General features: G+C 37.7%; 1 protein-coding gene across 4 annotated transcripts; it reads right to left on the bottom strand.

Moving 5' to 3' along the window:
* Positions 1-502: 502 nt before the first annotated feature.
* Positions 503-17,621, bottom strand: LOC109060068 (large neutral amino acids transporter small subunit 2-like). 4 transcript variants are annotated; one of them, XM_042759820.1, is made up of 12 exons: positions 17,485-17,621; positions 15,507-15,741; positions 11,323-11,527; positions 11,058-11,209; positions 6,016-6,141; positions 5,097-5,250; positions 4,593-4,716; positions 4,150-4,253; positions 3,863-3,959; positions 3,611-3,760; positions 3,268-3,445; positions 503-3,039 (listed from the first exon to the last, which is right to left on the bottom strand). In XM_042759820.1, exons 2-12 carry the CDS (start codon positions 15,649-15,651, stop codon positions 2,882-2,884), a joined length of 1,593 nt encoding a protein of 530 aa, XP_042615754.1. In that variant the 5' UTR covers positions 15,652-15,741; positions 17,485-17,621; the 3' UTR covers positions 503-2,881. The 4 variants fall into 4 exon arrangements, with proteins under 4 accessions (XP_042615754.1, XP_042615753.1, XP_042615751.1 ...); XM_042759819.1 differs by lacking the exon at positions 17,485-17,621 and adding an exon at positions 16,160-16,318 and having other exon boundaries at positions 15,507-15,901; XM_042759817.1 differs by lacking the exon at positions 17,485-17,621 and adding an exon at positions 16,160-16,317.
* Between the last annotated feature and the right edge of the window lie 722 nt (positions 17,622-18,343).

Raw genomic sequence — 18,343 nt, forward strand, 5'->3', positions numbered from 1 at the left:
TCTAGGATATCTAGCAATGTTTCTTGTTTGTTTACATGCACCGCACTGATAAAAAATGTACTGTATGCATACAAATGTGATACACGGCAGCATTCAGCTAGACAAAACTGAAAGTCAGTGTCATCAAAAAAGGAGAACAAGAAGAACCTTAATATATAACAAAGATTTCCAGGGTTGTCTGCCAAAAAACATCTAAGGATTTTGACCAGAATGGCTCACACAATGACAAAACTTTTCATTTTGGTGAGGTTTTGGAGCACGAGTTATGTTTTGGGTATGTTACTACATTTTGCAGACATGCAATTTAGTTGTGAAGTCCCATAAAACAATTAAACTTTGAACAAAATTATTTCAAAATGAGCCAATATAAATAAATACCCCAAACTAGTTGTGACAGCTGTGAACTATTGAACGAGGTAACCATAGTCTGCCATTCTCCTGATTTGCAGTAGGTGGCAGTGTTGTAGTTTTTTATGTCAGCCTAAAAATAAACAAGTCTTCCCTGGTTCAGCATATAGATTTATTTGTCGTTTAATATATACTGTTCAAACAAATACAAAACATATAGTAAACAAGAAGACTCTGGTACAAACCGTTCACCCCCAGTTATGTGTAAGTGGTAATTTGAGCTTTATGTTTTTTAGACTGTACATTTCTTAATATAATCTATAAAAATCATTCTCTTATTGATTTTTATATAATTGTGAGGTCATTCAAAATATTAACATCAATCATTTCTTACTAATGTGACAATCAAATATGTGACAGAATTGAGATTTTGGTATCACCTGTATGATAAGTGTGTGTGTGTGGATAGGAAAGCCTAATACTGCAGCACAATCAGAGTCACAGCTTCCATATAAATACACATAGTGTTTGTGTTTAGCACACATTAGGCAGTTCTGGATACTGAGGCACAGCTCAGGAGTAGCAGTACAACAACCAAAGATGCTCTGCACCTTTGACGATACATACAAAGTTTACACAGTCAGTTGAATAATGGATGATAACGGGCCTCGTCGCTGCCTGACTAGGACAGAGGAACCAAAAGGCAGTGATTATTGTGTAAGTGAGAAGATTATAGATTTGATATCATAGTCTCTAAGGAATGTGGGGGATTAAGCTCATGCAAAATGGATGTGCAATGAATTACAACGATATACTGTATATTGCTTTTTATACAGTACTTACACACTACAGATCTGCAATAATAATAATAAAAACAATGAACAATCGGCACTTTTCCATAGTCTTCACAAGTGGGTGTGACATCAACACAGAGGCACAATGAAAAGACCCTGTGACCACTAAAAAGCCTTACACGCTTGAATGGACAAGTGACATACATACTGAACACTTTAATCATGTATTCTCGAACTGAGCATATATTATTTACTTACACAAATATATTTTTAAGTCTATTTTTTTTTTTAATTAATACTCTTTAAGGCTCTCCATTTTGGTGTATAATTCAGTTATTTAGTCTCTTAATGTAATCATCCGGACTATGTTTGTTAGCTTGATTGATTGATTCTAGTCCCTTGTATTGCACCTATATTAACATCTGCAGTCCATCTACACAATTATAAAATATTGTGCTTAAGACTAATTTAACGAGCTCTTCTGACATAACTGATTTCAAGTTTTTGAATATTCACATAAAAAAATGACAGGACCAAAATTCTGACATTCTCACAGGCTCTCAGCCACATCACAGACACAGGCTTTGCGCCACTATTGTTTTTCTTTTTTCCATATATAACCAAACGCTCTGTAATTTTGAATATATTTTTGTCTATATACTTGTGAAATAATTAAACTGCGTGAAAGCGAACTTCCAGGTTATGAATGTGCATCCGTATACATATTCTGTTTAAAGTCCACACAGAATGAAGATGCCATTGCAACACTTAATTTCACAATGGAATCTTTAAGTTTTCCTTGAACACGTTTTATCCTCAAAAATATCAGAAAGAGAATACTCTTTAACAGCGATCATAACTTAAAGAGCTTAAATTGTATCAGTACCAGAGTAACCTGGTAGAAAACTACTCTGAACCACCACAACAGGTTCTTTTATATGCCTTAAAAAATATGATGATTAAAAAGAAGGTCCCAGAGCTTTCCTTCTGGAAAGAGAAAAGAGAAAATAAAATATAAAAGAACAAAAACAATTTCATAATTACAAAGCAATATGATTAGAATAGGAATCAAAATATATAAACAGAAAAGCTTCTGAGTGTTTTGGTGTGATGAAATACACTTGAAATGAGAAAATGTAAAAAAATAAAATACAGCTTTGGCTTGTAAAAAAAAAAAAAAAAAAAAAAAAAACTTTACTCTTGGGAGTGTTGGGACAGAAATAAAAAAAAATGTAAAAAAGAGGGGGTGAGAATTAGAACATTAGAATGTACTCAATAATAAATAAATAAATAAAATAAACCCTGCCATCTCTGGTGAAGCCATGATGTCTTTTGGCATTTTTAGCATAAACTAAACGGAATTCTAATTCTCTGTTTCTCATAGAAAATAATGTTTCAGAAAGGTAATTGTAAAAATTGCAGACCGTTCCAAACCAGTGTTTATAAGTAATACATTCTAGATCTTTATGTCATCCCACATTTTAATGTTGTAATTCTGTTGCACAGCCAATGGAGATAACTAGAGATAACTAGAGAATGGAGGCAACTAGAGATAACGGATAACGTTGTTAAAGACCACTAAAGCAGAACCACATGACCTGTGGAGCAGCTAGTCTCTGTTCATTACTCTGTGCATCCCCCTCTTTATGAAAAGCCTAAATATAGAGGTATGTGAAAAATCTGAGTTTGATTTCTGGCTGCCTGTATGTGAGTGAATGAGTGCGTCTCCACATGTCTGTTCAGCAGTCAGCTGATTTTGGTGTCTGCTCATCCTCTGCTGACAGTGGAACCGACTGCTCCTTCAGTTCGATCTCTTCTCCAGACTCCTCGTTTTTCTTCTCATCCTCCATAGGGTAGACCACTACACAAAACTTCTGACCCAGGTATGTCATCTTGCCTGAAAACACAAAGAAAGGAATTCAGTTCATGTAACACCTTTTTTCAAGATTTTTTTAAAGAACAGAAAGTTCAAAACCAGTCACTTGCGATCAGTTTAATAGATCCTTGCTGTATAAAAGTATTAATTACTTGAGTGTGATGAGGTACATAGTTTCTCATTAGACATAATATAGTGATGTTATTGTTAAACTTAACACATCTTTGAACATCATTGTGTTCAACTTACCAACAAATGTATTGATGCACTGGGGTTTGTTGTCCCAGTACACAGCCAAGAAATAGACAGGGACTCCAGTAAGCATGATGGCCAAGCCAATGCCACACACCACAGGCTCCGAGTACAGAGAGAAGATCAGCAGGAAGGCCCAGAACAGCAGGTAGATGACAGGCCACACCAGACTGATCTGTGAGTAGCAGAAGTAACGTTAGCAGTCAGAAGGAAAAATTTCTTACTTTTTCAGCTTATATGGGACGTATAGACAGAATCACACTGAACAATCACATTAAGATCACTGAGCAAAAACTGATATTGATTTTTGGTTCAGGTTTCAGTAATTCACAGCACTTACTTTAATTGGCCGGTGCATGTCAGGTTGTTTAACCCGCAGTACAATCTGCCCCGCAACAGTGACACCGTAGAAGAGGTAGTTGATGAAACCCACATAGTTGATGAGTGTGTACATGTCACTGGTGCATAGCATCAGAAGTGTTGAGATGCACTGCAAGAGAGCAAGAGAGAGTGTTTGATGTCACATCGTGAAGTCAATTCAAGCTCAACAAAAGTAAGAAGAGGGAGAGGTGGGTATATATATAATACTCACAGTGAAGAGTAGGGCTGGAATTGGGGTGCAGCGCTTCACATGAATCATAGCCAGTAAGCTAGGTAGATGACCTTCACGTGCACCCGCGAAGAACAACCTGAACAACCCAAAACACTGTTATTTAGGATGCCAATATATTCACTAGAAGGGAGTATAGACAGACAGACAGACAGACAGACAGATAGATAGATAGATAGATAGATAGATAGATAGATAGACAGATAGTTTAATCTTGTCTGTGAATGATGCATGGATGGATGGATGAATGAATGGATGGAGGGACTGACCGAGAGGAGGTGAAGAGGGAGCCGTTGACCCCCCCAAATGTGGACAAGGCCACAGAAATGGGCATGATCCATGACATCACTCCCAACAGCTTCTCACCAAACGTCTGGGAGAGAGCAACAGAGTGGTGAAGGAGAGAAAAAAGAGAGACAAGCAGAGGAAAAAAATAACGTTGGTCGAATACATGCATTATCATATCCATATATCTGTGCTGTTTCATTCAGAAAGTCATTAGAATAGAGTGCAGGAGATTCTGGAGTCTGATATATCTGTTTGAATGGTATACTGGCAGGCATCAAGAGTATCAATCCAAGTATCAATCATAGAACTTTAAATATTGATACTTTGGTAGATATGTCAAAGAATTTCCTGCATGAAGCAAAACCAATGTTCGGTTTGCAGTCTAGTAGTGTCTGAGTGCTAAGAATGGACACAGGTCACTCACCACAGCTACAGCATTAGAAGCCAGCAGCTCCTGAGGGCTCATGGCAGTGACGTAAGCAATGTTAGCAAAAACGTACACAAAGGTCACGAGGGGAATGGAGATGAAGATAGCACGGGGAAGGTTCCTGTTTGGAAAAATAAAAATCAAGAGTTCAGTCAAAGGAAGTATGATGCATATCTTATTAACACTAATTAAATATTGAGAACACAGTATTAAATTATTGTAAGCTCTTAAAGGATAGTTCACCCAAAAATGAAAATTCTGTCATCATTTACTCACCCTCATGTCGTTCCAAACCTGTATGAGTTGCTTTCTTATGTTGAACATAAAAGAAGATATTTTGAATACTGCTGGTAATCAAACAGTTGGTGGTTGCCATTGACTTCCATAGTATTTTTTTCCTACTATGGAAGTCAATGGCAACCAAGTAAATGGAAGTAAATGTATGACAGAATTATAATTTTTGGGTGAACTATCCCTTTAATAAGATGAGAATTGGCTTACACATATGGGTCGACAAGTTCCTCTGTGACATAATTTAGGAAATTCCAGCCACCGTAGGCGAAGGATCCCTGTAGAAATGCTAAAGCGATCAGACCGACATCATAGTCTTGAAAAGGCTCGAAAGCATTGGCCGGCTCCAACCAGTAATACTCGCCTGGAGAAAGAAGAAAGGGAACAATAATGACCAAATATTAAAAGGGAAATTTGTTATAAAATGCCTCATTTATTTGCTAGTTGGTTATGAACTTCCATCTTTGACAGCTAATAATCCACCCAAAACCAGCTTGAACCAGTAGAAAAACAAGCTATCATTTTCCAAAATACAACTACAACTTTTAAACTGGTTTGGGCTGGATTTTTTGTCTTTTTGTTCCCTAAGCCATAGTATTAATACCACATTTCTAGGGTCAGGTCTTTGGGTCACATGTACTCTCTGAACTCTCTCTGAGAGCATATGTGACCCTGAACACCCCACATTAAAAAGCAGCCAGTGCCAACTAACCCAAATCCAGTTTTTTTTAGCAATAATGCGTGGAATCACATCTGTCACTCTAATTTCATCAGGTCAGTGTCTGAGCTAACAGGCTGTCAGCAGTGTGATCATTATTGAATCCTTTCTGACACATCAGCTGTGAAAGCTGCATTATCAGTGTTATTCTTTATTAGAGGTTCCAACCCAGTGAGTTCTGCTGAGACAATGAGACAGAGAGGTGAAGTGCTGTGCTTTTAGTTTTTCTGGAGATTTTTTACAGAGCTACTGGAAATGAAGCAACATGCCCAAGAGAACGGGGAGCCACGCTTAACACACTTCTTCAAATGCACACACACACACACACACACTCTGTTATTTAGCACAGACCTTCTTGAATAGCCAGTAATATATTACAAGCACACACATACGTAGACATATGGTGCCTACCCTTGCAGATTTGTACGATGCCCATGATGATGATAAGAATGAGGGCCAGAAGTTTCCCTGCAGTGAAGACATCCTGTACTCGTGTTGCCCAGCGCACACTAGCGCAATTCACCCAAGTCAGCAGCACTGAAACACAAAGACATTGAGGTTACAAGGCTGGTCACACACACACACATTATGAGCCTTTGGTGAGATTACTGGCGCCATGCAGTTTGAGCAGTCTAAAATGCCAAAGGATTATAAAATAATGCTTTCAGCTATGAGGAATTAATCAGACACACAAATGATAAACTCAGAATAGACCTTTTTATTCTAAATAAACATTGGAATGAACTGCAACACCTGAGACAGATAGACAGGTGCAATATGGTTAAAGTCAGTGCAAAATAATTATAATAGGAAATTTTACCTTAACATTTATTGATTTGGCAGATGTTTTCATTCAAACCAACTCAGTATATGTATTCATTTTTCAAATCTATGATTGAGGCATTGATAGCATCATTCTACTGGAAAACTTTCAAGCAGTGATTTTTTTACCTCATGATTTTAAAGAGATTACATGGAATATTTGTACCTTTTCTTTTCTTTTTTTTTAAAAGGTGAGTAAAATTAGGACAAAAAAGTAACCAGTTAGAGCATGTAAAATATGTTTTCTCATATATTCATATACATTTTTACACTTATTTAAAGTTCTGCTGATAAAGTTAATGTGCTAAATGACATGGTCACATGCACAGTCTTCTGATAGCATGTGACTGACATATTTGGTTATAAAATCAGAGGGACGCAAGAACCCTGAGCGTTCAAGTAAACTTTGAGTCTTTGCACTTTGGAGAACTTGCAAGACAAGCAAAAATGCTGCTTCATGATTTGCACTTCAGAGTTCTTTTACATGCTATTCATGTACTTGTAGACAAGAAATAATTTGAATCACCCACTGCAACAGGTAGTTAAATCAGACTGATTATGCTATGTATATTTTATTAAACTATCAATAGAGCAATTACGTACAAAACTAGTGTGAACTGGGCATGAATTGAGATTGTCTGTGTAAAGTGGCCAAACACAGTTTAAATTCTTGGCTCTCATTCAGTGTCAAACTGCTTAGACCTGTAACAGTATCTAGTCATGACAGTCGCTGACATTACGTAAAGTGGAGGGGGTGTATTTTATTACACAAACTCCTTGATAATTATTGTTTGTGGCTAATGGGACATAAACAGTTTGACAATGCAAAGTGACACCCTGCCTAATGCAGCGTGAAGGGAACACAGTCAAACCAAATACTACAAAGCTTTGGGCGAGGAGGTGTAATCCTTATGTCTTATCTCTGTGTAAAAGGAACACTGCCTGACTGTACAGAGCAATGACGTGTCTTTAACTGAGCCCAGTCGATTCTTGAGATAAGGGCCATGCATTCTGGGAAATGGACTGGTGAGGACGTCTTAGAAGGTGGTGTTTGTGAAACTCTTTCGGTAAAAGAAAAATAAGCAGAGACAGGATGAAGAGAGTTATAGAGTGTTTCCTTACAAAATTAAGGTAGTGAAATCTGCAGTACATAGTATACCTTACTAATGCAAGCATGCAGAAACATTCCTATGACAGCAGCACTCTTACTACAATAAGCTACTTACAGTGGAGGTCACACACACACACACACACACACACAGGTCAGAGTTACTAATTTAACATGTTTATCACCTTGATATCCTGGATTTGATGCAAGTACAAACATGTGCTAAACAACTTTTCTCATAATTCAACAGCCTGTTGAGAAAAATACACTCATGAGCTCTGTTTTAAACCTTAGTGGATTCTTTCTTGCTCTTTACTGTCTACATAGGCATCATCCCAACATAAAATGGATTGATCCGGAACACAAATAGCACATCTCACGCAACGTTTGTTTCACAACTTGTTTCAGTTAGCATGTTGCTAAGCTAACCATGTGATACTGGATATGATAAAAATACATACAGTAGCACACATAAATATATGGGTAAAATAGTCAGTTTTTAGGTATATTGAACTTTTTTAGTATTTTACAAAATTTAATGACTCACTAATATTACATTTAAGGGGACATGAACTGCCTTTTTTATTATTTTGTACTGTTCTCTGAGGTCCACTTACAGTGTTAAGATTGTGTTAAGTGTTAAGAAACACCAAGATGTCAGGAAAAAGGATCACCCCCCTCCTAAATATGACTTGTAAACTCAATCAGGTTAAGCTAATCGTCTTCTCAATGGCACACAAAGGCATTTGAACCAGACCCTCCTTGGATCAGGAATTCGCTCCAAACTGGATAAAAGAGCTAGAAGGAATCTGGTGGGAGAGGCTACCAAGAGGCCTACAGCAACTTGCAGGAGCAAAAGAGTGGTCATTGTGTGCATGTGACAACAATAACACAAACGGTCCACAAATGTGGCTTGTATGGGAGGGTTCAAAGAAAAAAATAAGGCAGATGAGACTAAAACACATGCAGTCACGAATGAGCTTTGTCAAAATGCACCTAGAAGATTATAAGGCAGATGAGACTAAAATGTAATTATTTGGCCTCAACACCAAATGATGTCTGGTGGAAATCCAATATAGCTCAGCATCCAAATAACACCATTGCTACAGTAAAGCATGGTGATAATATGGTCATATCCTGTTATGGGGTGTTTCTCTGCAGCAGAGCACTTGTCAGGATTCTTGAGAAAGTTGTTAATGGGAAGAATGTTTACCTTCCAATATGACAATGACCCAAAGCACCCAGCAAAACTGACCACACAGTGAGATAAAAGGAGAAAGGGGTGAATGTCCTTGCATGGCCTAGTAAGATCCCAGACTTAAACCCCATTGAAAATCTGTGGAATGACTTGAAGACTGCAGTCCACAAACGGACACCATCAGATTTAACTGAACTTGAGCAGTTCTGCAAAGAAGAGTGGACAAAGTCTAGATGTGCAAAGTTAATAGAGACATATCCCAACAGACTAAAGGGTGTGTAATTAAAGTCAAAGGCGCTTCAACAAAATACTGACACAAGGGGGTGATTGTTTTTCCAACTCAACAGTGATTCAGTTATTTTTTTATGGCATGTTGGTGTGATATCTTTCACTTGGATGTTTTAAGATGCACTGAGTACAGCTGTATAAAACAAAAATTGTGTCCATCTTCATTTCAGGCATAAAATCAACAAAATGTGATTATTTTAAAGGGGGGTGATTCTTTTCTATACCCACTGAACTAATGCACTATTCTATGGCATTTTTTTTAGTAGAAATAGTGTGTTTACACTGAAAATTCCAAAAAGAAAAAGTGCCTTGATGATGAAAATAACTTGATGCACTTAATTAACCAAAAAATGAAGTGTGAAATGTTGGGCACTTTATACACTGTCACAGCTTTCCTTATGTAGCAAATGGAATAGCATAGTATGCCATTTGGGACACAACAATTGCATTTTTGGATTGTCTTCTCTGAAAAATATAAATGCAATGCTGCCAGTTTTTGGCCAAAAGGTGTCTTAAATGGTAGACTACTTTTTAGAGTAGTGTTTGTGTCAAGAGTGTGCCTATGTTCCCTTAAAATGCTGCCTATTTGGCAGCGTTTGAAAGAGAGCCATGCACACACTTACAGACATACTTTTCTCAGAATTGCTGTACTGGTTCTAGAACAAAAGGCATAAAGGTAGTAAAGAGGTATAAAGCAGTAGGGTTCAAGAGCAGGGACATTCTCTAAAACTGTGCCATAGTGTCCACTTTTGCCCTTTCACTCACTTCCTGCCGTTCTCTAAACAAAACAAAGGCAAAACTAAATAAGAAGAAAAATGCTTTAGAGCTGCTTGAGAACATCTGGTTAATTAAAAAAAAAACCTTTTCAACTTCATCCAATCAGAAGCACATTTTGATTGTGATATAGTCCCCCTTCCTTAAGAGCCTTAAAAGTACACAGTGAATGCTGGATCAGCTCTGTTACCCTACAAACTGGACAAACAGCTTGTACTGGTTTACAAGCCAAAAGTTAAATAGATAATTCTGACTCAGATTCATAAAAGGACAAAAGTTATGAACAGTTTTTAAATCTAATACATAACTGAACCAACTAAACGGCTGTTAAGGCTAGTCTTAAATTGAAACTTAATACACTTATTTTAAAAACAAGGTGAAGTCTCACCTTATATCTTCTGTTGACCTCTCTCTTTTTCCTAGGATGTCTGTTGTTTGTCTGTCTACATACAGCATGAGGTATTTGTAGCTCCAGCGTGAAATTTGTAGAAAGCCCATGCTCAAGGCTTCTTGACGCCTTGAAAACATCATTCCATTCATCTTCACACATCCTTCTCTCTTTCACTCTCATCCCTCTCTATCCTCCGTACTTTTTCCCACAACCTTTCTGTCCACTCCCCTCAGCCTTCTTCAGTCACACATTAATCCATCTCTCTCTTTCTGTCAGTCCCAAAACTCTGTTTCTCTAGCCCTGGCTTAAAATGTTTTTTTTTGCTTGAGTGTGATTTGACCTCATGGTCAAACATAAGAGGCTGTGTTAAAGTTCCTGGCAACTTTGAGTGCATGCGCTATCAGAGAAAAATGTCTAAAATATACAAGTGTTAGCAAGTGAATCACAAGCAGATTGTTGTTGTTGCATCTGTGAGGTAAACAACATAAAACAGTGTTTTCAAAAATGCAAAGTTGGACCTGCATTTTTCATCTGCAAGTTTTTCATCTTATCAGTTTTTAAAACATTCAGATAACCTTAACATATTTTCACGTCCAAGCCACATCCTCCCTTAAATGTGATTTTTGTTTTTAATTTACTTATTGCATTTTTAAAATTATTGACAATTTTTTATTACACAAACTAATATAGAATTTTAATATCAAGCCATAATATGAAAAGACTTACTGTATTTGCATTACCAGGATAGTTGACTAGGAATTGACAACGCTTGCTAAGCTTGGCCTTAAATTCTAAATGGAGGCCTCAATATACCTGTCAAAATCCCTAAAATCCCTAAATACTAGGACAATGTTTCTCCTTCTGGTACTCACACAAGCAGATGGCAGCGAGCAGACGCAGACCATTCTCTGGGGGGAAGCAGGTGGGGAACAGAGGCTGCAGGACGTAGTTGGAGAAGGTGAGAGCAATAACCGCCTGGTTAGTGGGGTAGATCACCAACACAGCAATCCACAACCGCAAAAACCTGTAGCATAAAAACACACACAGATGTTACAATGCGTTCCTCAAAATAATAAATCATGTTAAAATTCCCTTCACACTAAGGTTTGCATTACTAATAGTAAGTCACCTACTTACCCTGCCAGCCCTCCAAAGATGTCCTTGACATAAGAGTAGTCGCCTCCAGATTTGGGAATAGTAACACCCAGCTCAGCATAGCAGAGTGCTCCGATTGCTGTTATAATGCCTGTGATTATCCATACAATGAGGGCCAGGCCCACTGAACTGGCATTTTCCAACACTCCCTTTGGGCTGACGAAGATTCCAGAGCCAATAATATTACCTGTAAAAGAGAAAACCGAGAGCTTAGGTATTAGAAATGGAAGTTAATGTAGGACAGCAGGACAAAATGAGTGAAGTGGATTCAGGTGTGAAAAAAGTGAAGCTGCTTATGTCACTATATAAGCTTTCAATCATCACCATGAACTCCAAAAATGGATGTCTGGATGAATCTGATAAAGTGCTCCAATTTAAAAGCCATTTGAATGGAACAGACTTTATTTTGAGTAAGGATTTAAAGAGATTTTAGATTTGTAGGAATGCATTAGGGATACATATTTTGAAAAGTCAATACTTATTTTTGTGTTATGATCCATATTATAAATCTATATTACTTTGTATTTGAAAAAAGTAAATTAAAACGCAATAGTACACAAAACTATAATAACTATTATTCACTCCAACGTGCACTTAAAGATAAAACATTCTTCAAGAGATAGTACTTAAATGATTACATTTCTGTCCTAATCTATCACTATCTTTTTAAATTGGTGCTAGATGGTGATCTGAATCTGAATAGATTCCCCATTTTGGCTGATAAATATACAATATGCTGCTTCCCTAATTTTATGCATCCCTAAATTACTTCCCTACATGTATGCACCCTAAAATTAATAGGAAGGCATGATAAGATGACAGTGTGACACACTTCAGGAAATGTTGCGATAAATGAGACCTAACAGTGACAAAGAAAAAAATCCTTAAGAAAAGCAGAACAGTGTATAAATCAAAAGGAAATGAAAATGTCAGTGAGGCTGAGAAAAAGAGAGAAGGAAGGAGAATGGAGAACCAAGAGAGAGAAAGCAGGTGGTGAGAACAGTTCACAGAGAGGAAACTGGAATTTGCTGAGTTAGTATTCAGTGTGACTAATGGAGTGAGTACACACAGCAAATATATGGGGGAGTGTGTATTTGTCTAGCTGTATAACAGTGTTTGCACTTACTATGTGATCCATGGCTGTTTGTGATAAATATATTGGCCCCAGAAAGTATTTAGATACTTATGTCACACATAAAAATGTGGAAATTCAGGTATGCGTGAGTTGGAGAATTTCTGTGCTATTACCTCTGTGCCCTTGAGTAAGGCAACTAGTCTTGGTTTTCCTGTGGGATTGTCACTGCAATCATGATAAAGCGTGTCTGCTAAACATAGCCACTGTAAACAAGTAATCAGATGACTTCTTCTCTGCAGTCACTGCCGTCACGATTTATATGCAGAATAATCTGATCTAAAAGAATATCCATAAACCTTCATGAATAGACATGATCATTCAGCTTCTGTCTTTGGTTGTTCTCCCTCTTCAGTTCTCTCTTTTAAGCTCCGGTATGAAAAAGCTCTGTCAAGATATGATTATCACAAACTTCAGCGTATCCCATGACCTCAAAGTACAAGTTACACAACTTCACAATCAGAGGTATTTTTTACTATTGCCAAAGCTTGTAGGGATTGATTCTGGTTTCTTGATCAGCCAGCTGGAGTATTGTTAGACTATATGGAAAATAGCTGTGAAATGTGGACATCAACATGTTTTAAGCTGGGATCCTTAAAGGGGCTGATAGATCATTGTGCACACTTGTAGATTGAGAACTATTGCTGACTCAAGTGGGAAAAAACGCAGATGGATTTCCTGTTCATACTGCATCCTTTTGCTTCCCTAGTGAGTGATCACCACACAAACATCACAGGCAACAGCAGCAATCCCTGATTTGAAATTCTAGTTTGTCAATCTTCTCACACTGATCTAATAATACTGTGCTAAGCCTTGTCAAACACTACACTAAAGTCATGCCTTTCAGTTCATCTGGCTTTTTACTGTACAACATGCATGCAAATTACCTGTGTTTTGTATTGATTTGAGATAGTGACATTGATTTGGTTAGTGCCTACATCAGAGGTGGCCAAAGTCGGTCCTGGAGAGCCACAGTCCTGCAGAGTTTTGCTCCAACCTTCATAAAAACTTGTAGTAACACTTAGATCTTGATAAGCTGGTTCAGGTGTGTTTGATAGGGATGGAGCTGAACTCTGCAGGACTGTGGCTCTCCAGGAACGACATTGGCCACCCCTGACCAACGTGCACTATAGCTGCACAGTGGGGCGTGGCGCCAAAGTGTCCGCAGTGAACTGACTTACCTTAAAGTGAGTTCACTCTTTGCTATCAGCTTATCATATTTATGTCAATCATTGTGCAGAGACATGGCTCATTTATTGTGCAGTGATGTACAATACTGGTACTTTGGTATTTATTACTCTTGCAAACATGCTTGCTGAGGCGAATCCCTCTCAACTGTCCTCTTGATTTTCTTTCATTTTCTTTCATTTCATTTTAATCAGCTTACCAACCTTTAATTGTGACTGTATCAGATCAAGAACTTGAGAACTTAAGTTGCTGACTGCTTACATCTAGTTTGACACACATAAAACTTTGCAAGCTTGTAACCATCTTAATACATGATGTTCTCCAACCAATCCAAAAGCATTTCATTGTAACATTTGAGGCCAGCTTGCACTTTGATATCTGAAGCATTTCACAATCTCTTTCTCTTTCATTCACCTACAAAAGATCTGTCAACCTCTCCTCTTCTAAAACTTGTTTCCAATCTAATAATCCAGCAAAATCAACATCAAAAACTGGGGCTAAGCAACTCAAAATCCACAAAATGTTCACTTTCAGGTCCATGCTTCTTTTCCAGGTAAATGAGAGTTCGGTATCACATTGAAGGTGAAGATAAGGATGAGAATGGCAGCAGTTATAAAGTTTTCTGATAAATGTAATGAAGCACACAGACAACAAAGGCTTGATGAAAGCTTTGAGTGATCCGAAATGACAATCACCTGATAATGATGTTCACGTGGGGCGACAGAGAGCATGTGAATGTGTGACCTGACCTGATCAAGATTTCTGAAGAGGATTATCATATAGCTGCAGTTAAAATGTGGGTTGGGATTATCTTGGGTGGGTTTTACTTTTCATTAACTGTTATCATTACATCAAATATATTTTTATAGCTTAATGCTGCCTAAAGCAATAAATGAGAATAGCTCTGCAACATACTCAGCAATAACCAACATGACAATTTAACAAAAATTCAGTCACGTTTCCTGTCTTTGCTTCCACCTCACTTTGCGTTTTCTCTACCACAGACCTGATTTCTTTACCGCTGACAGAAGAGAAAGTGAATAGCACCAATTTGGCAGATGCATTTTTGTTTAAAATTCTTGTCCCGTTTATGTCTTTAAATCATAATGTTCTATTCTGAAATGCATGGCAGATGCATTTTTGTTTAAAATTCTTGTTCTGTTTGTTTTTAAATCATAATGTTCTATTCTGAATGAAAAGCTAAAGAAGCACATGCCTATCTTGCAGAAGTCCATAGTGACAGTAGCAGTGATTCTGCCAATCGTAAGTTCCCAAATCTGCTCACAGCCTTGTTAATGCATACTGCACATTTTATATTTTGAGTAAATAATATTCTTCTTTTAAATGCATTTGTAACAAATGTTATTTGTTATCATTACATTGTATGAAATATTTAACTACAAGATCTATAGTTTTTGTATGACCAATACTGATTACGATGAATAAAAAATAATCAGACCTTAACAGTTAAACATAATGACCATAAATATTTTTAGAATAACAACAACATTATTGTGTACAAACTAAGATTAACATTTAAAATATTAAAATTGACATTCGTTATGAGATGAAATTTAATTAGTGGCCATAAAAAAACCCTTATCATTGGCTACTCCATGTGGATGCTCTATATAGGCCTACTATATATTCATTCATATATGTTTTTGATTTGCCCAACGTAAATGACCTATTTTCTATTTCAGAGGACTGATTAGTATGTGTGTAAGAAAGAAGCAGAGTGCAAGATTTCAGTTCCATTCAGCATCAAGAGCATGCTTGAGCATAGGCCTACAACCGTTTAAAACCCCTCTGAAAAATATATTTAAAGGAGCAACTGAACACTCACCGACAATAATGCCACAAGCACTGACGAGACCAATCTCCTTCTTCAACGCGACTGATGACTGTCCAGCGGCTTTCCCTGTGTCTGCGGCTGCATCCTCGCTGGTGCTCGGGACTGCGCTGCCTCTTTGTCTCGGTCCATCCGTCATGTTGGTGATTGAGATGTCCAGTCCTCGATATTGAGCGGTGACGCGAGAGCCGCGCTTGACGCGTGCCGCTGGTCAGATCTCAGATAGCGACTGTAATGATTAAATAAACAGCCGGGTATTCTATCTCGAACAAAATATGCCACCATGAGCACTTTATCTTTCCTTCCTTATCAACGTGAGGCTCTCTGAAGCATGTGTCAGTTTATATTCTGTGTAGTGGCAGAGTAAGATGGGCGATTGCCGTGAAAGGCTATAAAATAGGATTAAAATAAGGCACTGTCAGTGTTATTGAATGTTTCCTTTTCGTGCGTTGAAAATCCATATGAAGCACTAATATCGAGTGTAACAAAAACTACGCTAATACTCCAGTCGCAACTTTTTATGTTTCAGTTTATTGCAGTCTGTGAAGGTTATCCAGGTTTTAATCTGCCTTTTAAGTTAAATCAAAACGCCGATCTAGAAAGGCCGAAAACCTATTCACAAATTTCTCCTTCTTCCTGTAACTTACCTATTAAATATCGGATGCTTCCTCGTTCTTAAGGCGAGGCGTGCATCGTTTTGGCAAGGACTCTGGACAAAAGCCTTTGGGTAGTTCAGTGTCTGCGCTGTCTCCAGTGATATCCAAAGCACCAGTGGTCCAAGCGCCTCCACAGTCCGTAGTATTTACTCCTAATGTTAACCCCCTCCTCACCAGTCTCCTCCCCTTCCCCCACGTCACTGCTTGTTTTTTTGTTTTTTGTTTTTTTGTGGTCTACTCACCTCCCTCATAAGCCCTGGCAAGCTGTTGAACACAGCACGGTAAGGAATATGACCTACCTGAACCTAACAATATACAATTTCATTTTTATATCGTCTTTTTCTGAACATCTCAGTGTGCTTGCTTCCAAAGCCTGGTGAAAATATTACACAATAATACTGTCTCACAGGGAAGGGTGAGGCCCTTTAAAATACGTTACAAATGATGCTCTAGTCTGTAAACGTTTTAGTTATTACAAAAATTAGTAAGAACCAGTATTTTCACCCTGCCACTAAACAGAACAAGTTACGTTTGTTTGCCTGAGGAAGTAACCATAGCACACACACATACAGCATAGTGATATATACACACCAAAAGTGATCTATGAAATTATGTTAGGCTAAATATCAAAGTTTCTGTACCTATTTGTGCCTATATATATATATATATATATATATATATATATATATATATATATATATATATATATATATATATATATAAAAGACCCTTGGGGTAAGATGACTTTACCCCCAGAATTGGCACAGAAGGCCCCATGTTGTTACTAGTGTTATATTTGTATTTTTTTATTAAAAATATTTAAAATAAAACAATAACACACTGGCATCATCATCCGGAACATGCTAAACTTTTATCTAAATGTTATAATTTAAAAGTAAATCCACATTGTTCTTAAAGGGGGGCATCTTCCCCCATTTTACCCTATATAAATTAATATATGTCTGACCCTGTCTTTTTTTTAAGATATACCAGATTCAACATGATTTTTTTTTAGGTCATTTTAATATAATTTAAGTTAAAATAATTTGTACAGCCAATTTGATTGCACTTAAACATATATGCACAGTTCAGAAACCCTTGTTATCGGCAACACCTGTGACAACAACTGAACTTTTTTAAGTTGAGGTGGGTGGAAATATTTTACAGTGTACCTGTTTCTGTTTTTTACACAGGCCTCCAAGGCATGTCATGTCTAATGATCTAGAGCAAGTTCAAGTGAACTTTAGACTAAGCAAATATTTTGTGACTACATTGCTTATTTCTCAACAGAAAATAGTCATAAGATCAAAAAATACCTTAGGATTGTGGGGTTCCACAAACAGCAAATCTGTGCTGGCTTCAAAATCCGACCAGACACTTTAATAGACTGGATGTGTCTTGTTGCCTATACTATCTAGATATACTGCCTATGAAGGCAGCATTTTTCAGCTTTCAGACCCTCTGATGTTTACAGCAGCCATAAACACACACAAAAAAAAAAAAAACTCTGTAATATCTGTAATACACACACACACACACACACACACACACACACACACACACACACACACACACAAAACAGACAAACACACACACACACACACACACACACACAGACAAACATACACACACACACACACACACACACATTTTAGACCAGCATAGTAATTGTCTTAGTTGGGCAAAGTGCATTTCTTTGGGAGAGATACAGAGTGTTACAGCGGTCATAAATTTACTTAATTCTCATGATCTCTTGAACCACTCAAGAGATAATATAGACATAAAAAAGGAGAGCAGTTAAGGTAAATGTAATGTTTTTGCAACTGCATCATATCATTCATTATTACATGAATCAAACTGGACAAGACGACTCCAGAACTGTGTTGGCACAGCTGTGCTGTCATTGATAAATGGGCTATTGTTTGATATCTTAATGGCTCTCATAGACACACACACGCACAGCTCCACTGTGACGTGTGTCCCGAGCGCTCGTCAGCGTCGCCCTGGCAACACAGTGGAATCACCGGCACTAGCTCGTCACGGGCTGAGCGGCCGCACCTGCAGCTCATGAAGAGGCGTCTACTTCAGCCGGGGAGGAAAGCAGTATGGTGAGCAATGTCTCCCGACACAGACCCTAACGTTTTCCTCCTCTGTCATAGAGAGCAGCGTGTGACC

The sequence above is a fragment of the Cyprinus carpio genome, chromosome A7 (assembly GCF_018340385.1).
Source record: "Cyprinus carpio isolate SPL01 chromosome A7, ASM1834038v1, whole genome shotgun sequence".
Classification (NCBI taxonomy): Eukaryota; Metazoa; Chordata; class Actinopteri; order Cypriniformes; family Cyprinidae; genus Cyprinus; species Cyprinus carpio.